General features: G+C 43.1%; 3 protein-coding genes across 6 annotated transcripts; 1 reads left to right on the plus strand and 2 right to left on the minus strand.

Moving 5' to 3' along the window:
- The first annotated feature begins 418 nt into the window (after window positions 1-418).
- On the plus strand, window positions 419-1,626 carry LOC120973638 (uncharacterized). Its single transcript, XM_045232776.2, has 2 exons — window positions 419-1,047; window positions 1,149-1,626. Exons 1-2 carry the CDS (start codon window positions 762-764, stop codon window positions 1,397-1,399), a joined length of 537 nt encoding a protein of 178 aa, XP_045088711.1. The 5' UTR covers window positions 419-761; the 3' UTR covers window positions 1,400-1,626.
- Window positions 1,627-10,293: 8,667 nt separating this feature from the next.
- On the minus strand, window positions 10,294-11,907 carry LOC109770065 (protein NEGATIVE GRAVITROPIC RESPONSE OF ROOTS). The gene is made up of 4 exons (XM_020328769.4): window positions 11,350-11,907; window positions 10,998-11,187; window positions 10,745-10,809; window positions 10,294-10,607 (listed from the first exon to the last, which is right to left on the minus strand). Exons 1-3 carry the CDS (start codon window positions 11,905-11,907, stop codon window positions 10,790-10,792), a joined length of 768 nt encoding a protein of 255 aa, XP_020184358.2. The 3' UTR covers window positions 10,294-10,607; window positions 10,745-10,789.
- A 3,589-nt stretch (window positions 11,908-15,496) lies between these two features.
- On the minus strand, window positions 15,497-22,579 carry LOC109770042 (uncharacterized). Of its 4 annotated transcripts, none has more exons than XM_020328746.4 (13): window positions 21,878-22,579; window positions 20,758-20,895; window positions 20,445-20,657; window positions 20,276-20,365; window positions 19,982-20,095; window positions 19,289-19,558; window positions 19,036-19,192; window positions 18,618-18,695; window positions 17,718-17,818; window positions 17,085-17,255; window positions 16,820-16,894; window positions 16,283-16,369; window positions 15,497-16,133 (listed from the first exon to the last, which is right to left on the minus strand). In XM_020328746.4, exons 1-13 carry the CDS (start codon window positions 22,268-22,270, stop codon window positions 15,795-15,797), a joined length of 2,226 nt encoding a protein of 741 aa, XP_020184335.1. In that variant the 5' UTR covers window positions 22,271-22,579; the 3' UTR covers window positions 15,497-15,794. The 4 variants fall into 4 exon arrangements, with proteins under 4 accessions (XP_020184335.1, XP_073364316.1, XP_073364317.1 ...); XM_073508215.1 differs by having other exon boundaries at window positions 15,497-16,136; window positions 20,758-20,882; window positions 21,878-22,474; XM_073508216.1 differs by having other exon boundaries at window positions 20,758-20,882; window positions 21,878-22,472.
- Between the last annotated feature and the right edge of the window lie 1,303 nt (window positions 22,580-23,882).

Here is a 23,882-nt window from a genome sequence, read left to right on the forward strand (position 1 = left end):
CTAGATATAGATAGCACTTAAACTGATCTTACAAAAAGAAGTGATAGTATCTCAGTGGAATGTCTATACGCTATAGGTAAAGAGGTCGCGAGTTTGACTCTTCCAAGCTACTTCTTTTTTTACGTAATTCAAAAAAATAGGCAAAAAATGTTGTGTAGAGATGGGGAATGGAACCTGCGTCGTCTAGGTGCAGTAAGTACACGGTTACCACCGCGCCGCAGCTTCGTTCGGTGATATTATTGAGATGCTCCCCTATTTCATCGTACATTGGACGTAAAAATTCAAAAAATTCGGAATTTTTTGCTCGGGGTCCATCTTTCTCGTGGGGCAGCGAGAAACTCGGTATCCGCCCGGTAACCGTTTTTCTCGGGCGGTACCCAAAACCGTGGTGAGGACTTGATGTTTTAATCTAATTAGGCTTCATGTGAGTTAGTAGTTTGAACTGCAATTAGATGAGCAGAGAATCAGTTTGGTTGACACAAATCATTTGTAATCCCTCTCAGGTTGAGAATTTTTTATGAGCTTACCGATGACAAATGTTGATGCCTTGCTAAGAATAATCTTTTTCAAACTTGAAGGGGGCCGAGCAGTACGAACATCAGCCCCTAGCACTGACAGTGTGGTCAAGGAAGATGCGGACGTGAACAAGGTTGTACCACTTGTGCAAGACGAAGATAACAATTGCCCAGGTAAGATAGTAGGTCCATCTTCAGAAGAATGGTTTGCAATTAGACTATTTTGTTTTTGCAAAATGTGAATGGATGATCATATATGATAACACATCTTGGGGCTTGTTTCTGGTAGCTGATGCTGGTTTAATGGATGTTGTTCTGGAGGAGATCAACGCGATGCATGTACATGCCTCTCAGGCAGCATCATGCGATGTTAGGGCACGCACAAGAATCCCATTGGTAAAACAAGAAGGTGTTGGAGATGGTGATGTGCAGGGGCCTGATGATGTGGTTGTGCGCACGGTGGAGCGGATAGATGACGTGCATCTAGATGATCAACTTGCTCGGCAACTTGAAGCAGAGCTGGATGCGGAATGTGAGTACAGAAAAAAACTTTGATCTAAAAATGCTTACTGATTCCTGGATGCAGAAGCAACTTATAATTGTGTGCTTACTTTTGTGTGTATGCTTTTGCAGATGAGATGGAGATAGCATCCCGTGCACCGGCTGCGAGTGCGACGACGGGTTTGGTTCACGAGGTTATTGACATCTCTGATGATGAAAGCAATGATGAAATTGATATGGAAGAATGGTCTGATGATCCTGAGCACGCTAAGTTGTCTGAGACAGACAGAAAGCTGAGGGAGCAAGAGCTGCAAGATCCAGATGTCACGAAAATGTATCAAGAAATGTATGATAAAAATGATGGTCCGTGGGAAGAAGACTGAGGTTGCAATGATGTATCAAAAATTGTATGATCAAAATGATAAGTTTGCGTGAAGGCAGAAATGAGGTGATGCAAAACATGGTGGTCATGTATTGGACACGAATGAACTAATGCATTTATGTTTTGCTACAGCAACTAAAGCTGAGATCGCCAATGCGACAGCAAACCAAAGCTTTGCTCAGGAGGTCGAACCGGCAGGTCGAGAAACAAGCCCTGTGGAGGGTGGCCATAGAGGTATGATAGTAAACAAAGTATACTACCACAAATGTGAAATATGTTGACACTGATTTACTTGATCTGTCAATGTACATGCAGATGTTCAGGTTGATAAAAGTGCGAATGAGAATTGCCGTCGCTGGCAGGCAAATATCGAAGGTTAGACGCACTGAAAAAAGTTCATACCTTTAAACACAACTTCTAAAATGTCTTTTGTGGAATGCAGTTTGAATATTTACTAAGAAACAACTTTGCTTTGCAGGACGGGCGTCATAGGTGGTTCTCAGCCATGATGGTGGTTGTTGATTTGATTCTCTTTATAGCCTTGAAGTAATGCTTGGTTTGATTCTCTGCATTACAATGCTTGGTTTACTACAGATAGCATATACATTTAAGTTCCCTCATGAGAATTGTATTAGAACTACTACCCTGATTACATATGCAATTTGCATAATATATTTGGATGGATGCCCCCCTGATTTTAAGTATAATTTGGTGAGGGAATTTTTGTATCGATGTTCTTATATGAGGTTTCTGTGGTGAGTAGTCAGATCACTCTTACAGACTTTTGTTCTTAGATTTGAAATCTGTAGCTCACATAATACAACAATCAGTTGTTGTAGCTGAGCACTTTTTGTTTTTCTTCAGTACAACCATATTTTTTTCTTCAGCTCTCAAACTGCAGCTTGCATGGTTGTGCTTCTTAGCTCTTAGTTTTCCCAGCTCTTAAAATGCAATTCAAATGGTTGTGATATATATTTATCCTAGATAGACAATCAGTGTTCTTCTATCTAGTTTTACACGGACAAGTCTAAAAGGAATGTTTCTCAGTTTCATTGATCCTCTTTTTTTAGAAATATAATAGCATTTTTATTTCAGAGCTTGTATTACAGCTTGAGATGATGCTTAAACTGTCTTCTCAACATGTTTTCTTCTGTGTTATGGTTCAGTCTTTCTTCAGTTACTCCTTTCAGTATATATCATTGTCTACTTTTGGTTCAGCCATGAAGTAATGCTTGGTTTGATTCAGGTGTCAGTGTTGTCCCAAATTCTGAAAGTACTCGCTATGCCTTTGGTCATCAGCCATTATCCTTCTTTTGTGTCTGTGCACTGCTGTAATCACGGGTTCTACTAACAAAATACGACCGCTGCCTGTCATCATCACTGTGCCTTCACAATTAATTAGCACCCTTGTACCACTAGGCCCATCAAATCACTTCACATGTGTTTTTTGTTTTCCAACTTTCCAGCTTGTCCCTCTTATACTACAATTCCTGTTAATCTACTTCATTTGCACCAGCTAATTTTTTTATTCGCTCCATGTCTAGTCACATCAGCAGCCCATCCAACCACCGAGATCACTGTGTCACTGGAGGGGTATTAAAATAGGTGTACAGGCTGAGCCGTGGCCCATAACTTGCACCCCCGTCTGAGCCCGTCAGGGTGGGACGGCGATGGTGGCATTATGTGTGGTAGATAGGTGGGCTCTTGCCAGGAAATAGGTGGGATATATTATTCAGCATACATATGACTATACAGGAGACGTTGTGAATCTTGATGCCAGTGAACGACTGAGATATGCAATGCATCTGAGCTCGAGCTCAGAATAGCACTTTCCGTCTTGGGAGTCCTTCACACCTTAACTTCATGGTGCTTCCACTGTCCGTGGACAGTGTCATACTTGAACATGTAGGTCTGCAAGTTACAAGCACATAAACCATAATATAAACCAGAGACAATTAGTAGCTCTATGCTTCTTTATCTTTACCTAATAATAAAGGATGGAGCGTTTCTCCACTTTTTTTTGTTTGCGGTGGGACCCCGATACATTTTGGTCCGTCATGAACCAACAATTTTCGTTCGTCCCAAATCATCTCGCTCTCGCGCTGAGTTTTCTAGGTGGGAGTCGAACCAGTAACCTGAAGCATCTATACCCGCGCTGCTAACCAGTGTGACAATCTATATTTTATGTTACAATATGAGCGTGAATTTTTGTTAAAAGAAAGGACTGGCAGTGGCAAAACATACAAATAACTAGCAAAAGTCTATGCCTAAGTTGAGTCAAACACAACACCTCGCGCGAGTTAACCACGCCCCTAGCCATTGTTGTTCTTCAATTTGTTGTCTAAAAATTGCAGCTCAGCTTATATAAACTATATGCAGCGAAAGATGTAAACTTTTTTGAATTTCAAACGTGATTTTTTTTCAAAAAAAGTAAATAGTTTTGAAAAAGCAAACATTTTCAAAATATGTTAACAAATTTTAGAGACTTGAACATTTCTTGAAACTATGAACAACTATTTGAAAATGCAAACATTTATTGAAAAACAGGAACATAATTGAAAAATGGGAACATTTCCTGAAATTATGAGCATTTTTCTAAAACGTGAAAATTTGTGAAATTTCCCTAAGAATTTATGCACAAATTATGAAAACACGACTTTTATTTGAATTTATGAACAAAATATGAAAACGGATTTTTTTTTAAAAGCGAACATATTTTGAAATTGTGAACAATTTTTCAAAACCCAAACATTTAATGAAATCCCCTGAACATTTTTCAAATTTGGGAACAAAGTTGGAAAATGTGAACATTTTTTAATGATTGAACAAAATTTGAAACAGGAACATTTTCTGAAATCGTTAATATTTTTAAAATCTATGAAAATATATAAAAATGCAAATGATTTCAGAAATTTCAAACTTTTTGGAGTTTTGACAAACACTTTTAAAATTTCTGAACATTTGTTGAAAAAATAAAAATAAAACTTGAGTGAGTAAATTGAGCTAGCTCGTACTTGTGTCTATTACCTCTATCCATTATTATTAAACTAGGTGCAATGAGTAGATTCGTTGTTTTTTGGTTGTTCGTGAAAAAAGTCTGATTTAATCTCTCCCGCAGATCGTTATAGAGCACCAGCCAATGTATGCGATGGGTTTTCTTTCCTCCAATTGGAAGATACTTCTTCATGCGGTCACCGGCTACAATTAGATGCATTTAATCTTCATGCGAGGTTATCACTTGGTCATAGAGTTTAGGCCGCCAAGCCCTTTAAATCCAGACGAGAGGGTTTGTTTACTTATCAAACCAAATAATCGCCTTCTCATTTTTTACACTAAATTTCATCAATTTATATACATTTGCAAGTTGTATGGAAAATCAATAAAGCGCTCCAGGAATCGATAGAGAGTGAAGAGTGGGTTCCGATTATTCCTAGAGAAACGAACACACCATTGTGTTGTTAAAGACGAGCAGAAAGGATTTAACTCCGCATTTCTCAAAAAGAAGAAATTAACTCCCAATACTTTGGATGGTTTGTATGCGGGATTGTGGGTGAACATGAGATAGGAGGTATATTATGGGACAGTGGGAGTAATGATATAACTTAACATATAATTGCAATCGGACTGTGTTTAACTTGGCTGCATGGTCAACTTTTCTCCGATGCAACGCACGGGCATATGTGCTAGTTAATTAATAATTACTAACTGGCACGAAGCCTGCTTGTGTCTTATATAGTAAAATAAGAGAGACGTACAACAGTATACATCTATTTTTAAATGCCATAATGGAACAATAGTCACTGCGTGGAACAAATAGATTCCTCAAATCTGGAACTACAAAATTATTCTCCACTGGAAGTGAGGAATATAACGTACTCCCTCCGTCTGAAAAAACTTGTCCCTCAAATGGATGTATCTAGCACCAAGTTAGTGCTAGATACATCCATTTGAGAAACAAGCTTGGGACAAGTTTTTTCGGACGGAGGGCAAAAGGCACTTGCAAAGCAGATCTAAAAGTCGTTTCCCAAAACTGATGATACATACAGACATGTAGCGACATTCACTAGATTGCCTATGTCGTACAATCTTAATCGACGGCCACAATACAGAAAAAATATAAGTAGCCTGCCAAAAAATAGAAGATAAGACCCACATTTATACAACCACATTCAAAGGCAGCTCTCTTCCCACCATGTCCTAATCTTTTGTCCTTGAATATGGCTATTATTCGGCTTAAAAAAAACTCGCTAGAAACCCCCGATTCCCCTTTGGAGCATCTACTAAGTCAAAACTTAATTTGAAAGCCATATTTGACTTATCCTATTGCTATTTTTTTAAAGGTAATTAAAGAAAGAACATGATTTGGAATAGAGCTTGAGAAATTTTTGATTGCAGCATATATGACAAAACCAAGGAGTGGAGGCCTTCTCTCCAGTTAGAAATCCATCTCCACGCCGCCCTCTTTGATTCCTAACCTTCACATCGTTCAGGAAGAGAGGCTTCTCCCTACCGAAGAGCATGACATCTGGGCCAAGCTCAAGCGAGGGGCTGTTCGCCTTTCGGTATTCGAAAGAACTTAAGGAGGGCCATGCCAACACTAAATTCTTCCACCGCCGAGTCAATGCTAGGAGAAGGAAAAACCAAACCCATAGGCTTAAACACGACCAATGGTGAATCACCGAGCATGAGACTAAAGAGGAGATTATCCATGATCATTTGTCCAACGTCATGGGAAAAGGCAACCACAGTAACTTTTGGGCTGAGCTCAACTTTCCTTACTTTGTCTCTTACGTTCCTATATAATGCACAAAAAACTCTAGCAATCAACAAAATGACTTCTGATAAGGCTCCCGGGTTAGACTACTTCACCAACATCTTTTGAAACAGAATGTTGAAACACTATCAAAGGGGACATAATGTGTGTGGTACACCTCTTTTAGGATCTCCATGGGGCCAACCTCCATTGGCTTAACTCTGCGAATGTGGAGTTGTTACCCAAAAAGGAAGTGGTGGAGGGCATCACTAATTAAAGACTGATAAGCCTTATTCACGCGATTGCGAAAATAATTGCAAAAATTCTTGCCATCCAGCTCGACCCTCACATGGACACCCTAGTTTCTAATGCCCAAATTTCCTTCATCAAGCGGAGGAGCATCCACGATAACTTCATGTACGTGCGTAACCTCGCACACTAGGTCCGCAAGAGCAAGACCGCCCCGCTCCTCTTTGAACTTGACACCCGCAAGGCCTTCGACTTGGTGAAGTGGGGATACATCCTTGACCTTATCCAAAGAAAGGGATTTCCTTGCAAATTCCGCAATTGGGTGATCGCGCTCCTACACTCAATCATGCATGGTTGTGAGCTGAGACAAGGGACACTTTGCCCCCTCCTATCGGTCATTGCTATCGACCCACTCCAACAACTTCTCAAAATGGCAACGAGAAAGGGGCTCCTCCATAAGATTAAGGGACATGACGCTATTGTGAGAACATCTTATATGCGGATGTCACGATGGTTGATAAGGATCAACGTGATGGTCCTATAGTTTTTGCATGATCTTTCACCGCAAGACAATTAGATAGCTAATCTTCCAATCACGCGATGAACGCAACCTGAAGAAGAGGAATGAATCCAGCAAGCAACGTGATGGTGATCAACACGCCTCAAACCCCAGCCTGATAATTCTTGATGCACAAAAGAACCTTCATGCAACTTTATTCAATCTAGATATGCGGCGGCGCCGTCCCCAGAGGGATGATTCACCCCGAGACACAACTCAAAATCTAAACTCTCCAAGATTCCTCCCCTAAACCTTAGAAGCTGGGTCCTTTATATAGGAGACCAGAAACCAAGTCGGTTGGACAGGCCCAAACCGAGACACACAAATAAATATCCTAATTGGCCCATAACATGGCCTGAAATAAAATAAATAACTAAAAATGCAATCGACCGAATTACCATGGTTCGATGACCCCCTCGGCATGCCTCTAACTTGGTGGAGTCCTGAAGTTGGGCTTCACCTCCTTCATGGGAACAACAGGTGGTACTGGAATGCCCTCATCAATGGTGTTCATGGTGCCCATCAAGAGAGATATTCATAACCTTTCCGGCATCCTCAAAGGCTTTGGTGAAGTCACGACCCTCCAAACCAACTTTAACAAGATCTTGGTGGTTCCGATAAGATGCGCGGGCCTCAACCTTGAGCACATTCTTCAAGGCTTGTCGGCTACGGAACCCCCCCCCCCCCCCCCCCCCCCGCGCGAGTATCCTCCACAACACAAACAAAATCGAGCGGGCCTTCCTTTGGCCCGGTTCGGATAAGACCATCGGTGCTAAATGCAAGGTTAATTTAGGCATGGTGTGTCGGCCCATCGAGCGGGGTGGCCTTGGAGTCCTAGACACAATGATATTTGTGAGAGCATTAAGATTGAGACGGCCTTGGTATGAATGGAAGGAACCAACAATTATGTGGTTTGGCATGGGAAACCCATGTGATGATATGGACCTCGAGCCCTTATATGCCTCCACCATATTCACTATCGGCAACGGAGCCAAGAACCCTTTTTGGGAGGCACCTTGGGTGTAAGATCAGAAACCCAAGGAGATCGCGCCCCTTATTTTTGAGGCATCCACGAGGAAAAATTGAAAAGTCAAGGTTGTGCTCCACAAGGATGTGCGGATATCCAAGATAAAGATCACTATCAACTTCACCTTCGAGCATGTAAGACAATTCATAAACCTTTGGACTATTCTCCAAGGGTTCCACTATGGGGAGCATGCCGAAGACGATATCATCTGGAAGCACATGGAGAACAATCAATCCTCCACGACCACCGCTTACTTGGCACAATTCATGGGCACTATCTACTCCCCGATGCCACACACGGTGTCGAAAGCTTGGGCACCCTGTAAAAAAGTCAAGTTCTTCGCGTGGTTGGTGATTCAAGAAATAATTTGGACCGCCGATAGGTTGGCAAAGCAGGATTGGCCAAATTGTGATCTTTGCCCTCATTGCAAGAGAGAACAAGAATCCAACACGCACCTCTTCTAGAAGTGTAGATTCACTCTTCTTTTATGAAACTTGGTCAATGAGTGGCTACACCTCGACACCTCCTCATGGCGTCTTGAGCAAATGGTTAAAGATTGGTGGATCAATCGCTACGGCAAGAATATTCAAAATCGTAAAGCTTGCCTTGCGCATCCCTCGCCATGCTCATTTCTTGGTCTGTATGGAACGAAAGAAATGCACGGGTCTTTCACAACAAGTCCTCACCACCAACAATCTTGCTGAACGACATCAAACTTGAAGTATCTCTTTGGGTGGTTGCGGGAGCAAAAAAAATTAGGGACCATCATTCCGGGAGAGTAGAGTAACACCTTTTGTAGTTCCGAGCATGTAACAAACAATCTATTCTCTTCTTGATTCATACATGAGGCAAATATTTTGCCTCGGTCTTTTTAAAAAGAAGAAGAAGGAAAAAAGCCAAAACAATACCAGGACATTTTGTCAACCAAAATCTGAACCCTCGACCGCCTGTCTGCCGTGCGGCCGCGCCGATTCCCAACAAGATATACTGTAGCTGCGTGCGATCTCATCTCGTCTGGACAAAACGAAATAGGCTTCCTGATACGCTGGCCGCCGGCCGATCAGAGCCGGGTTGACCATATGCCGCATAGTATGTGATAGATATGCAGCCTCGTCGCAAGATCCAGAAACCCTATTACACTATCGAAACTGCTCCATAATTTTATCGTATCCTCTCGCCCAAGAGCGACACGGGATTCAGGACCACATCGCGGCAGCTTCTCGCTACTTCTGGGCTCCATAATTTTATGCGTCGATCGGCCCGTCCGCCAATGGTGAATCATGAGTGTCCCTGCCCTGCCCAGACATCCCAGGCAGAAAATTACAATGAAATTAGGGCTTGCAAGTTGCATCTAAACAACGGGGAATAGTAAACTTTCGTCGAAAACAAGCAAGTAGACTCTATCAGGCCAGGCAGTCTCCTGGTTTAACTGATCTCATTCTCTCCTTCTTGTGGATCCCTAGGAAACTTCCTTAACTAACAAAGACCACATGCCAGCAAGCAGCTCAAAAAAGGCACACATGCCTGCTGTGCCATAGTGTACTTGTACACTGCTTCTGAGCTGAGGCGCTGTGTATGGATGGAAAGACGGCAATGTGGAAATGCCGATTTCCCGGTTCAAGTACAAAATCGACAAAAGAAAATGAGATTTTTTTTTCGACTGTGAATCATGTAGTAGGTTACTTGTTGAGCCAGATTTTAGAAAGTGCACCAGGTTTTATTAGACCCCTAGTCCTGATTTGAGCTCGGTTCAACCCTTCAATTTGAGTGTTTTTCATAGTTATAAAAGCGTGGGTCAGCCATGCATTCATTTTACACAAATACATGCATGGTCCATCATGGAATATAGTACCACAAAAAAGTATTAAAATCCAGCTTGTTTTGGGACGAACAAATGAAGAGAGTGGGCATTTTCACCTGATGGTACACCATGTACTCTGCAATGAACTCATATTCAATTGGCACATCGGCCTTTGCCAAAGGTGCACAGTGTTGCTTGGCACCCACTCATGTGTACCTTTTTTTCCAGAGTTGGCACGGGCGCACACGAATGTGCCGGGGACCTGCCCCTGATCCAAATGCCAATGGAGATTTGGGATCGATGCAACCCCCCGGCTCCAGGCCGGCTGGCTTTCCGTTTTCGGCTGCTTTGCATGTTCCAAGAACCCTAGTTGCTGTACCCTTTCTGTCCATTCATGGCACATACTTCCATTGCACCATGTTCTTGAGATTGACCACATTGGTTAAACTAAGATAAAGTGCACATGAGGTTTTACTTTACTTCACTTCGCTAATTACTGCAACATCTAGTTTCCAGAGAGTGAAAAGGAATTTATATATAAGAGGAGTATACATGGAACATGGATATATCAGACCTCCGAAACAAAAATCAAAGGGAGTAATCCCTCAAAAAGAAAAGAAGGAAAGAGGGAGTAAGACTAATTAAGCTGAAAACTGATTCCTCCTATGAACAGCAGATCAAATCTTGGCCTGTCGACACGTCCGTTCAGTGCCGATTCCATCATATGTCCTCCGCCTCATCGATTTGGCGTTCAACACATCGTTCAACATCTATCACCGGGATCATTACAGCGTCGATAGCACTATAACATCCGTGTAATCTGCAAAATTTTACACCATCCAAAATTCAGCAGTTGGCAAGATAACTCTAACTGTTGATACTTGGAGATCTTTTGGGTGAACTGGTTGTCCATGCATGCAATTCGATGGTACTATGCATATCAGTTATAGAGCTTACCATTTCACAACATAATGATCTTGACCTTGTGTGTCAGGTATTGCTTTACACCTCTAGAACAATGACTGTAAAAAAGCAAGAAAATACAAATAAGTCCATGCATGCATATTTAATTACTATGCGAAGAAATGCTTCAATCTTCCTGCATGCATGGGTCTGATTACACGAGTGCAAAGTAGTAGTCACTCATCAGTCATCACTCCATGCTAATTAGTCAAGTCTGAAGTGAAATTAGTTGGGTCTAGCAACTTACAATCTGAATCTGTTTTGTCCCACTTGAAGATATCTTCATCATTGTAATCCTCTTCCTCCTCCTCGTCGTGGCGACCATCCATTTGGATCCTTCCCATTGGTTTGTCCTCTAGGTAATACTTCCTCGATGACGATGCCGCGTTGCTCGGGCGAGGGACGCTCATCTTCTTTTGAAGCATCGTCTTAAACAACTACACATACACAAACAAAGGTTAGGAAAATAGCATTACTTTTGCATGATTGCCCATGCATAAAAAAACGTAATAATTAAACCTAGCTATGTGAACACTGGTTATCAAGATCTGCGTGGTACGTAATATATGTACATCGAATATCATATGTGTATTACGTACCTTCTCCAGTTTTGTTTCCACTGGATCCTTGAGGCTGGGCTGCGGCGGGAAGCCGCCCCGGCAGGCGAACATGTTCTTGAGGAGGAACTTGAAGGACTTCTGCTTGACGCCCCCGCCGTTGCCGTTGGTGCTGACGAGGAGCTCCCTGGCCTTGCTGAGTATGATCTGCGTGTCCGGCGAGAACTCCCCGTTCTGCCCGCCGTCGGCGCCCTGCAGCCTGAGCGAGAGCCGCCGGTCGACCTCGAGGCTGGAGGGGCAGTTGAGGAACCTGTCGAGCGGCAGGTTCTGCTCCTCGTCGCCGGCGCCGGCGGTGGAGCCGCGGGAGCTGGACTTGGACTTGGCGCGCCGGAGTAGCTTGTTCAGCGCATCCTGCAGCTTCTTCACCTCCTCGATGGTGAAGTCCGGCACCGCCTGATCTGGCGCCGGCGCCGGAGCCGGCGTGGGCTCGTTGCCGAGAGTCCCGATGGAGAGCATGCTCCAGTCTCCGGGGAGCTCGTCGTCGGCCTGGCCGCGGCAGCTCTTCTCCCGGACCGGGGCATCTACGCACGTGAAACGCATGCATGAGCATCTACGTACTCTTCAGAGAAAGCGTACGTACGCATGCATGGAAGTGAAATGAAACGAGTGACTTACTGCGAACCGAGCTCGCGCCCGCGGCGGCGGCGGCGGCGGATCGTTTCTTCTCCTGCTTGGTGTTGAGGCGATTCTGCACCCAGTTGATGATCTGGAAAACGAAACCAACACTGTCAGCTGCTGCACTACTCACCAGAAAACAAAAAGGAAGAAGAACTGCCACACAAGAGCATCATCAGCAGTGAGCTTACCCCCATCAATTAATCCCTACTCTCTTCAAGCACAAGCTGCTGGCTTCTTCGGACGGGTCGGTGAATTACCCTGTGAAATTGGCGCGATGTATCCGCAAGAATGATCGGTGAGCAGCTGATACGCAACTGTTTTCAGGGTTTTTCAGATGCCCTCTGCCTGGTTGGCGATGAGCGAGGACACAACACACGGGGGCTTCTCCTGCGGCCACTACTGCATGTATCAGGACGAAAGCTTGAGAGAGCTAGCGCGTCTAGTAAAAAGGAAGCGAGTGAGTGACTTGGATGGAGCAAGGGTCCCCTACCCCCACGAATTAAATAGGATGAGTGAGAGCGCTGGCGGCCGAATTACATCCACTGCTTGATGTATATATTACTGCAATAAGGGGAAGAAAAGGACAAACGGCTACCTATGTTAATCAGGCCAAATTGCATCCAGTTGAAGCATACATTACTGTTTTCAAGAATCGCCGTTACGAGTATACAGTGTATGATGTACTTTTTTTTAGAAAAGGAGTGTATGCTGTACTTTTCTGTTACTGTATATTGACTAAGAAATTCGTGGAAGTGGAGCATTCGTGTTAACAGGGAATCGCACAAATGCACAACATTTGGGGCTGAGATAATACAAAACCACGACTCTTGGGAATTTTTAACAAAAACCCACAATTCTAGGACTGGTCACTAAAAAAAACACAAATATTATGTAAATATTGTGCATTTGTGCAATTTGCTCTAGCGTTAATTAGGTGCAAGCAATGCTTGTTTGTCCCTATCTTATCGTGGGAGCTTAAATATTGAGGTGCTCCGCCACTCGCAATAAATCACGTGAAAATTTTGCAAAGAGAATTGGATCGAGCATGTACTCCCTCTCTTCTTGTTTGTAACTCTCATTTTATCAAATTTTGACCTGGGATTTAAATAGCAAAATATAATTAATAAACCGCAAAGGAGGGAGTAGGAGAGTAGAAATATAGGATCACAACTCGGGGATATGATTGTACCGGTTGTTTTCTCCTCTATGTAAAAATGTTGTGTTTGCTGCTCCGTTCTCGTTTTTCAGCGTGGAGTTCTTTTAACCACATAACTACATTGCAACACGAGCAAAAAATGAAAGCACCATCCATGCATGACCTCCAACTCAACCATACACACCGCCACCATCGCCCCCACTGGCATGCCACCTCCTCGTCCGCACGCTCGTGGCACTTACCTGATTAATTCGCCGCTACCCACATCCCCCAACTTCAAAATCTCACAATGACAATGCCCTGGCATACCGTCACCGACGTCACCGACGCAGGCGACACTCGCACCACCCTGCCCTCTCAATCTGTCGTGACAAGCGTCCACAGCCTCCCGACTTGCATTGCCATATCCCCCATCTTGTGCCGCAACTTTTCGTTGCCCACACCGCCCGCCCCATGCAAATTCCAGCAGCCTGTAGGTGACCGAGGACTTGAGGGGGGTCATTGGCAAGGTAGAGCCTGGCCCATATTCCGTTGAGGTCGGCCTAATCCATGTTCTTCAAATCAGTCCCTCTTTTATTCGAATGATTTTTAGAGGATTAGAATTCTTATGATTTTTTGTGTGCATGTTGGTCGTTTGATTCGTATGATTGAATCCTATGATATTATTCGTAAGGAATCATTTGTGCTATATTTTATAGAAAATCTAGCATCCTTTGTTTTCCATGTGATGCAATCAAACAAACTCAAATCTTGTAGGATTTGGAAAGGCATGCTAGTGTTTTTTTCTATCCCTGCATTCTTAATTACAATCCCGCAAATTGAAGAGGCCCTCAATTTGACATGGTTTGTTAGTTGTATAGTGTTCTTCTAATATGATAATTGGATGCCATTACCGGCAAAAATAAAGATAACTGGATGTCGTTGCAGAGTTTTAACAGTATATATATATATATATATATATATATATATATATATATATATATATATATATATATATATATATATATATATATATATATATATCGCACATACTATCTCTGTCTCAAAATAAATGTCTCAATTTTAATACATCCTTATACTAAAGCTAGTACAAAGTTGAGACACTTATTTCATGACGTGAGGTAAAAGGATCGAAGATCGTCCTTGAGAAAAGCACGTCCCATGCAGCAGCCAAGAGACTAAACCAGATGGAATACACACAACCAGGTGCCCGGTGCCAGCAGCCAAGAGCCTGAAGCCCCAGAACCTGAAGCCCTGGAACCGAAGCGGGCGTACGTGGCGCGAGCGCGGCCGATGGATGAAACCGAGCAAGATCCGCCGGACGCCTACGTGGGCTCACACGGACCCCGCCATCCGGCCCCTAGTTTAACCCAGCCGCGCGGCTGGGAGGTCGCGCTCGTCCTCTCCCTCCCACTTTAATCACTCCACCATCCACTCAAAAAAACTTAATTACGCCCACCAATCCCCTCCGGTATTTAGGCGGGGTTGCGGGATCGGAGGCGGGCCTCGTGGGGACTAATTAATCACGCCGCTAATTACTAAACCCGGAGACTAATGGCGGGCCGGGCGTCCAGGGGGTTGATTAGGGGTAGACCGGCGATTAAACAAGCAGGTGTCAGCCCGACACGATGTGGTCTGGTCCGGTCGTGACACTTGGCGCCTTGGATCGTGTTGGATGGCCCCTGATTGGCCGCGCCACTCGCAGGCGCCGTGGACGGGCCGACGCACGCGCATATGTCATTTTCTCGACAGGAAAATTGGGCGCCGTACTGCTCCGACGTGCCCCATGCCAGGTAGTCCGGCGCGCGAAGAAAGCCCCCACTTGCCCGGTTGCACGTCTTACTTCTTCTTGCGCATCGACGGAAAACATTTGGCGCCTATTTCCCAGGCATTGTGCTTGGGGCTTGGGGGCGACGCGCGCACGTGTCACCTTTTTTCTGAAAATAAAAAGCTTTCTACTACTACGTGCTCCATGCCTCCCAAGTCAAAGCTGTGCTAGGAGAAAAAATAGCTGCTACTTAGGTTGCATTGCAGTCCTGCCCAAATACAGACACGGTGTTACTGTATGACTCTAGGGCCACAATAATTCGAAGATACAGGAGAATCACATGAAATTGTAGCGAAGAACCAAGAAAATGGGAGAGGTTCAGAGTTCATTAACAGTTTAACACACACAGGTCCTTATATCCTCTTATACCATTGACGGCTATGGCTAGCGATCCGCACCGCATGTTGCCGCTGCGACACACCTACTGCATGCATACCGCCCAAGTGTATTACCGAAAACAATTGGACCTTAAACACTTTCAAGGAAGCAAGTCAAATCACAAGCCACGTGACTTGGCAAAGGCGGCGTTTCCCCTGGGCATCGGCCAGCATCTTTGGCATTTTAAATGAATATAATAAAGCCACCGTTCTACTTTAAAAAGAAGTCTCTACCATCTGCTCTCTCCTTTTTGTACAGTACAATATATTAAAAAGCTCATCCGAACATTTGGGCTAGTCCAAACTTACACTAACTATCCGAAGTTGTATCATCATGGACAAGTCGTACAACCAAGGACGGTCTGATCATTCTTGATCAAGCATTCTACACAGTATGACACCCACAGGCTTCCGCCCACTCTAGTTATGTACACACCCGGGGCTCTCACTACGACTCGGACCCTCCACAGCACACCTCCGCGCAGCACTCGTAGCAGCCAAGGCACGAGAGCGCGGCACAGACCTGCGCCAACAAGATGGCGCACTGGTCGTTCATCCTGTTGCACGCCTTGATGCAGCACATGCAGCAGAGGCAGTCCGCGACGCGGCTGCAGCACCCGCCCGCCTTCTTGAATATCTTCAACATCTCCAGTGGTTTCTCGTCGCCGAAAGCTGTGAGGAGGTTCTCCCTGGTGGCTGCTTTGTCACCGAATCCAAGTTTTAGACCATGAAGCTGGAATCGTAATGGCTCATTGGCGCCTGTGCGTCCTTTCGGTTTCTGCTTGACCTGCTTAGTAGTGAGTGCACAAAGTTTTAGTTAGCAGTCTTTATAATGTTTCAATAAGGCATCAACAAAAGAAACAGCGATATGCAATAGAGATCATCTCTAGGGCCAATCTGCCCTCGAAAGGAAAGAGAATAGTATGTGGGACCTACTTTTTGTGCTGCATCCAAATTGGTTTGGAGTACAACCATGCTTGTGTACTCTGAAAGAACACTATTCTCTATGCTTAATTTTATCACCTGCAAAATAGAAGAAACAGAGTTACTCAAAAACTATGCAACCATATAATATCAACTGAATGGTTTCAAACCGCACAATACAAGATGCTTTGAGCCATAAATGAACTGGAAACTGATCAGCACAAAAGCATGCAGCAACAGCACATCTTTAAATGTCTCAATATCAACAGCTTTTCACGGTTCTTCAGAAAAAGGATGTAGACTGAAATATCAGCAACTTGTCAAAAACCAATCAACAACCCTTTTACTTGTCTACTTGTATGATGCATGGAACAACTATGTTTTTGGTGCTTCTTCAACTTTGTGCACCATGATACGACAAGTTCTTGTTCTAGGATAACTCATTGATTTTTATTTCTATTAAATACAACTCCATGCCCTGAAAGTTCAATGCAGGTTTAAAGCAAAAAAAGAAAAGGCGATGCACAATTGGATTAACCTGCAGCTCACCTTTCTCTCCAGTTGTTTGTCTGCAGAAAGCCATGCCTTTGCTGTGAGAAGAGCAATCTGCTGTGCTGCGAAAATCTGGAAACCATGATGAAAGAAATGCAGAACTTCTCAGCATACTAGGATAAGTGATGGTCCTAAAGCATGTAATACCACTTGGCCAAAGATTTAAATCATCTTCACAGAATTAAGTTAAGAACTTGCACAAGTATCCTGATGAATCAATCATAAGACAGATGTATAAAGTAGCAAAGTTTGAGCATTTTACATTATCAAGAGGCATGTCCGTTATATGCTGGACCTTCAGCTCAATCGAGATCTCTGTCATGTCAGCCAAGTAACCTGTTGCCACAACTGTCTCAGGGAACTTGCCTTGGTATTTTCCAGATATACATAAAGGACACTGTGTTGAAATGTCTGGAATATATTCAGAATCCACCTGAACAGAATGGAAAAGGAACAGTAATAAGATCATCAAATATACTGCATTTCTCTGTCTGTACTTACAAAATTGTGTCCCACATCCCATCCAGCACTAACTATGTTATGGTGATATAGAAGATGATAAGCAGCAAGTACAGTCTAATCCACATCTGTACACTGCCTGGAAAAATAATCTGAACTGTCTAATATAGAACACCGCAACATAAAGTGCCTAATAAAGCATTATACTACCTACATTCCAAAACGCTTTTGGTAGGCTAAACTAACCTACCAAAACGTCTTATATTTGGGAATGGAGGTAGTATAACACAAAAACTGCAAAATGAAATTTACAGCAGTCGATAAATGCTAAGGGCATAGTTTCTTTTTTTATCATAAGCATCCTATAAATTCACAAAACCAAGTAACTTTTAGATCAATATGTACGAAAGGTGATGTGATTAACATGCAGACTCACTTCAAAATCATTGAGATGTCCTGTAGCATCAATGGAGATGTTTGCCACTATTGTATTTGATGCTTTCCTGAACCACTTAAGTATTCGACTCTCAATTGATCCTGGATTAAAAATAACAGGGAAAAGATACTATAATAAATATTTAGTAACTTGACTTCAATAAATCCTGCATTTATTGTTAATTAATCCAATTAATGCATACTCCCTCCGTCCGGAAATACTTGTCCTAGAAATGGATAAAAGAGATGTATCTATAACTAAAACAAGTCTAGATACAACCATTTCTAGGACAAGTATTTCCGGACAGAGGGAGTACCAATAAACAGGTTGTTGAACTGTTGATTGCTGAAAGATGTATTGCACATATCTCCAAATCAGTGATATAAATAGGACACCATCCGTCCCAAAAAGCTTGTCTCCGTATCTAGACACATTTTAGTGTTAGATACATCCGTATTTTGACAAATCTAAGACAAGCATTTTAGGACGGAGGTAATACTGTTATTAAATTGACACAACTAAAAATTAGATTAAATCACAGTCAAAGAGCATGGTAGGAATTAATTTTTTTAGTAAAGTTTGGCAGCTCTCAGCTTATATTGATGTGGTACTGAGGAGAAGATTGGCTATGTGGATTGCTTTTGTTCCCTTTAAGAAAAACGTGGCCTTACTTCAGGACTTGGGTAGATACATGGATTTTTAAGTGGGAACATTGACGTACTTGTAATCAAATAATAATATCTACTAATATATGGCCATCACTCAAAACACACAATAGAAAAAGGCTATACATAATACACAAATCAATTTTCTATATTCAAAGTTCATAAGGGCACATCATACTGTTTTCTATTTCAAGTAAATGAAAGCAATGGGGTAAAAGGGGTGGGAGGTTAGTACCTGTCTCAAGTGCAGCATCAAAATGCCCCTTGCCAATTGATGCCACCATGCGCAAGAAATAATGGTTGCAATATAAACCTAACATTTTCAAGTGAGTGGGTTGCAAAGAATTAGAAAACAAAGTCTGAGAAAAAAAGAATTAGAAAACAAACACACCATACTACCAAATAACAAAAACATAGACTTATGACAAATAGACAATTATATGTTACCACACAGAGTTGTCTGTAAGCTCTTTTACGCAGGATGCATATAGAGAGATCAGATGCCAGAAATAAGAGACAATGGTTGCAATATAGAAAGATCAGATGCGAATAAGCTTAGAAACAATTTTCATTTTAGCCTGACAACTACTTGGATATAGTTCTAGAATTCAGGTACAATAAATTGTGTACTGGAAGGTGCTCCTTGAGATTACCTAGTCCGAACGTAGAAATTCGGGGAGATTTAGATCCTCTGCTGAGGAGCTCATTTTTCACAGTTTGGCAGATGTCATGCTCATCATCAACCGATCCATCAGTCATAAGAAAAATTTGTGGGAGCGCATCATGGGCACTTGACAATAATGCCATCGCCTTGCATGAGGAAAAAAATGCAAATATGAAACAACAGGGGAGGGGGGGCTATTATGCCCATACACATTGGGATCTTATTCAAAATAATGATAATACCTCATTTAAAGGATGCATAATATCTGTGCCACCCTCAGCAACAAAGTTGGCGTTCATCCAATCATTCGCACTTGCTATTGCTTTTTCATTTACTTTCTCTAAACATGATGAGAATGAATGGAGCTCCTCATTAAATGTTATAATGTTGAAGTAATCTCCTTGCACAAGTTCAGAAAGAGCTGTAGACACTGCATTCTTCACATTCTCAAGAGGTTTCCCTTTCATGCTTCCACTTGTATCAACAACAAATACGACTGCTTTCTTGAAGACCTATTGGATTGCTCAGATGAGATAAACCACCAAAAGGCATATTTTGTGAAGCGAGGAGAAAATGAAATTCTTCTGAGTTATTATATGAAAAAAGCTACTTCGATTGCACCATTGTTTCTCATGCCTTCAATGATGTACAGTATCAAGATACCGAGGAAGCACTTTATTATCAGCATTTCTCTAGAGCGTTGGAACAGAATTGAATGGCAAATTAGAAATATTTCATGACCACAGTATCATCTTATCGCGGTATCATGATAACAGTAGTGTTGCATTACCATATGCCACAAAGGTTACTACAAGAGATCCCTGCCTTTAAAATAGAACATTTTCCATGTGCAGATCTCAACCAAGGAACGTGTACTTCATTATATTAAATGAACTATGGCACTGCGACAAGAAACCAGGTAAAAAGCAGCTAACCTTTCTATTCCCACTTCCAGGTAAAATGAAAATGCTGAACGTATCTCTATCGTCATAATCCTGTGATATTGAAGGCTGCACATGGATACCACCTGACAAGTCACCAGAGTAAACCTGTAGAAAGCCACACAAAAACAGTCAGCAACATTGCAAAATTGGACTGCTATACAGTGATGGATTAGTAATTTACGTTCATCATCCTCTACTAAAGAATATTTCCTTTAAAATGCCTGGAAAATCAGATATTCACAGTAACTAGTACATCTAATCCAGATGATAGCATGATTAACTCACACTGTAGGAAAATGTGAAATCTTTGTTTGACCAATTCTCAACAACTGCTTCATGCAGGAAAGACAATTTATCACCCTGCCTTGCCTTTTCCTGAAATAGCAGTGTGAAGAATAAACATTTGCAATGCAGATCAAAACAACATCTAAAAAATTATGTTATAGTTTATTACCTTCAATGAATGGCTTGTGCCCTGCAACAAAACCTCTTTACTGAATCCACTATTCACTGTCAACTGAATTTTCTCCCTCTTCATGAAAACTTTCGGTAATGGGTTGACATAGTATGGAAAACGGAAAGGTATGTCGACCGTGAATCGTCCATTATCATAGTGTAACTTCTGAGACCATCTAACTGTGGCTACAATATCTGCTCCACCTTCCACCTTTATTGATAAGATAGCAACAAATCAGCAAAGTTACAGTTTACAAAAATATAACGCATAAGAGACAAAGAGTGTAAGTTTATATGTATATGGCAAGTACCTGTGGTATTGTCAAGCAAAACATATGGGGTTTCAAAATGCCTTTCATGGTATTCTCCATGGTTTGGTCTTCTACTTCAGTCACTTGAGTATTGTATGACATTCTTCCGACAGTGACCTCAGCGCCTAGAATTGAACCCTATTAGCCAAACCGTTCTTAGGTTGAGACCATCACAAAATATAATCACAAATATTCACCATAAAAATACACTGGCTACCCAATGCTTCACTTGATGTTCTTTTTCTTAACAGTGGATGAGGAATAAATTATACAGGAGGCATCATGTGAGGATGAAAAGAAATCTAGTGAAGTTTCTGTATTATTTGTACCTATCAGGTTAATAAACTTAAGCAACCCGAGTAACTTAACAAGGAATCCAATGATAGTGCAAGTGCTTGAGTAATAATAAACTTAATAATACACGCTAACCATCCGAGATTAATAACTTTACTATCAACCTATGCCTGAGTGCAACTACTATACTTATTTAAGCCCTTATCAACCTATGCTACAAGGCAAGATAAACAGAAGCAACACAACTGCACTTAATAATACACGCTAACCATCCGAGTTTCATAACTTTACTATCAATTTAATTTCTATTTCCAAGTCTTGTATATCCTAGCACATGCTGGAGTAAAGGCCAAGCAATCCAGGATGCTGATATGCATGTGAGCATGTCCAAATGAGATAATGCAGCATTTCCTGCACATTCCAAGTGTGTTTGCCTCTTGCAAGACCAACATATCCCTTCCGGTGATTGTTTCCATTGGACAAAGCAAGGAACTACTTTCACTTGCTCATGCAACATTAGAACGTACTATTCGTTTATAACTGAAGGTGTGTCCCTTTTACTTGTCTAGAACTTACGAATTAAGCTATTGACAGTATCTAGAATTTAGCATCGGGCAAGCCAACGATTGCAGTCAGACACCTTGACACGACAAGCGACCCTAACTGTACAACAACTCAAGTCAAACAGACACAATAATACGGCATCACCAATCATGTCAACCCTCACCAAACTGGATCCTACTGAGACGAGCCAACAGAACAACACCAGGAAATTAAAAAAAAAAAGCGATACGCTGACGACGACAGCAGAATCCGATGGCCTCACCTGTTCTCCCATGGGCACGACGAGCCTGACGTCGCACTCGCGGCTGCGCGTGATGCAGTGCAGCCACCAGCGCGCGCGCAGGGTGACGGCGGCCGTGTCGAGCGCGCAGTCGACGGCCAGGTCGATCTCCTTCATCTGCAGCGGGATGAGCGCGGGCGGGTCGAGGCGGCCGTACACGTAGGGCTGGTAGCTGGGCACGTCGGGGGTGTCGACGGCGCCGGGGTCGGAGACGACCGCGTAGGCCATCGGCGCGGCGGGGAGCAGCAGCGCGGCGGCCGCGTCGGGCCCGCGCTCCATCCCCGCGGGCGGCCGCGGCGGGGGCAACCCGCCCGGCAGCACGAGCCGCTTCGACAGCTTGAGCCCGTCCTCCACCGCGCGCGCGAAGTCCTCCATGGGGAACCGGGACGGGTGGTGCCCGCGCGCCGCCGCCGCTTAGGGTTTCGACGGGATGGGGACACGGGAATGGGAGGGGAAGGGGGAGAAGGCCGTTTGATCTGCTGATGATGTGGGGGTGTGTGCGGGAGGCGATGGGCGGTGCGGCGGCGAGGGCGAGGGCGAGGCGAGGCGAGCGAGTTTTTATTGGGGAGCGTCGGGGGGGGGGGGGGGGGGGGGGGGGGGGAAGGGGAGATTGATTAAGTTGCCCGGAGAGGGAGAGGGAAATGATGAGCTGGGTTGGGGTTGCGAGGAGGCGACCGGGCAGGCGAGCTGGGGGTGACAGGCTGCGGAAGGCGGTGAGAATAAGGAAGGAGCCGGCGGCGTGGGTCCCCCGCCTGGTTTGATTCGTCGTTAAATCGTTCCTTGTCTCGCGGATGGTTTTCTTCCGAACGGACTCACGTGAGCTGGTTTTCTTTTGCTTTTCAATTTTCAACAAAGGTGAGCTGGTTGGTTTTCTTTCCTATATAATAAAACCCGGTTGAGTTGTCAGTAACCTGTTAACCCGGCTGTTAGTAGTAACTTGTTATGGTGGTTTGTTGGTGGAGTTGGGGTTGGCATCTTTGCTGAGCACTTCTGATTTCCTTTCCATTGTTTTTGTGTTAGCTTGTTTTAAATTTTGAAGGTCAATGGCAGGAGTTTGGAGGAGCAAGCAACCATCTCCTTCCTTTCGGTTGTTTTTATACTAACTCATTTTTAGTTCTTTTTAGATAACTTATTTTTCTTTTGTATGGATAGACAAATCATCTTTCTGCCGTCGCCAGGTACCATTGGGACCCTTGTCCAAGAATTCGTCCAATTAACTTGTCGATTAATCCCTACTCATAGGGTCGCTGAATAACCGATAAACTGAATAATCGACCGATTAATTGATTAAGTGGTCAATTAACTTACCAATTAGCATATTAATTCCCTGCTTGTCGGCCAACCGAGCATCTGCTGGTTAACGATTTTCTCAACAATGATTGGGACGTAGTGAGATGGTTCATTGGTGGGGTAGTTATTTCAATTTGATTTCAACAAAAATAGTTGAAAGATTGTAGTATTGTTTACTTACATGGTTACATTGCCACCTACACATATAAGAGGTTAAAAAACTTACATCAAAGGAACATGAATAGTATAATTGCATCGATCTCTCGGATTGAATTTTCAATACAACTTAGCAATCCAAAGCTATGCCAATCAGATTTTGGTTTTAAGATGCCGCTAGAAACTAGGGTGGAAAATGGAAGATAACCAAGCATTATACATAATCTGATGTAGTTCATTCAAAATGATAAATATTTTAATGTAGTATCCTTTTAATGTCTTTTTGAAAGAATAAATGTGTTGAGCGGCTTGGATCGATCATATGTCATTGTCCATATGCTCGTCGTCCCCTTCAATGGCTACGAAATATCACTACTTGCCAAAGATGAGCGATGGGTTGTTTAGGCGGTGGAGCAGTGCCCTCGACACGTGGTTCTTCTTGCGTTGGCTAGGAAGACACACCTTTTTGAGGATGAGTTGTACATTTTCATTTTGCGCTTTGGATAGTCATGCATGTGGCTACCGGTGTTTTGAAGATGAG

This window comes from Aegilops tauschii, chromosome 2 (genome assembly GCF_002575655.3).
Source record: "Aegilops tauschii subsp. strangulata cultivar AL8/78 chromosome 2, Aet v6.0, whole genome shotgun sequence".
NCBI lineage: Eukaryota > Viridiplantae > Streptophyta > Magnoliopsida > Poales > Poaceae > Aegilops > Aegilops tauschii.

What these genes read in the sequence shown, in the direction of transcription:
- LOC120973638 (XM_045232776.2), top strand. Translation starts at nt 762, where the DNA reads ATGATCATATATGATAACACATCTTGGGGCTTGTTTCTGGTAGCTGAT. An exon ending in AGCAGAGCTGGATGCGGAAT is followed by an intron (nt 1,048 to 1,148) that starts GTGAGTACAGAA and finishes ATGCTTTTGCAG; the next exon opens with ATGAGATGGAGATAGCATCC.
- LOC109770065 (XM_020328769.4), bottom strand. Translation starts at nt 11,907, where the DNA reads ATGCGTTTCACGTGCGTAGATGCCCCGGTCCGGGAGAAGAGCTGCCGC. An exon ending in TGGAAACAAAACTGGAGAAG is followed by an intron (nt 11,188 to 11,349) that starts GTACGTAATACA and finishes GTGTATGTGTAG; the next exon opens with TTGTTTAAGACGATGCTTCA. An exon ending in GGACAAAACAGATTCAGATT is followed by an intron (nt 10,810 to 10,997) that starts GTAAGTTGCTAG and finishes GCTTTTTTACAG; the next exon opens with TCATTGTTCTAGAGGTGTAA.
- LOC109770042 (XM_020328745.4), bottom strand. Translation starts at nt 22,270, where the DNA reads ATGGAGGACTTCGCGCGCGCGGTGGAGGACGGGCTCAAGCTGTCGAAG. An exon ending in TTATGCATCCTTTAAATGAG is followed by an intron (nt 19,193 to 19,288) that starts GTATTATCATTA and finishes TCCTCATGCAAG; the next exon opens with GCGATGGCATTATTGTCAAG. An exon ending in CGGACATGCCTCTTGATAAT is followed by an intron (nt 16,895 to 17,084) that starts GTAAAATGCTCA and finishes CATGGTTTCCAG; the next exon opens with ATTTTCGCAGCACAGCAGAT.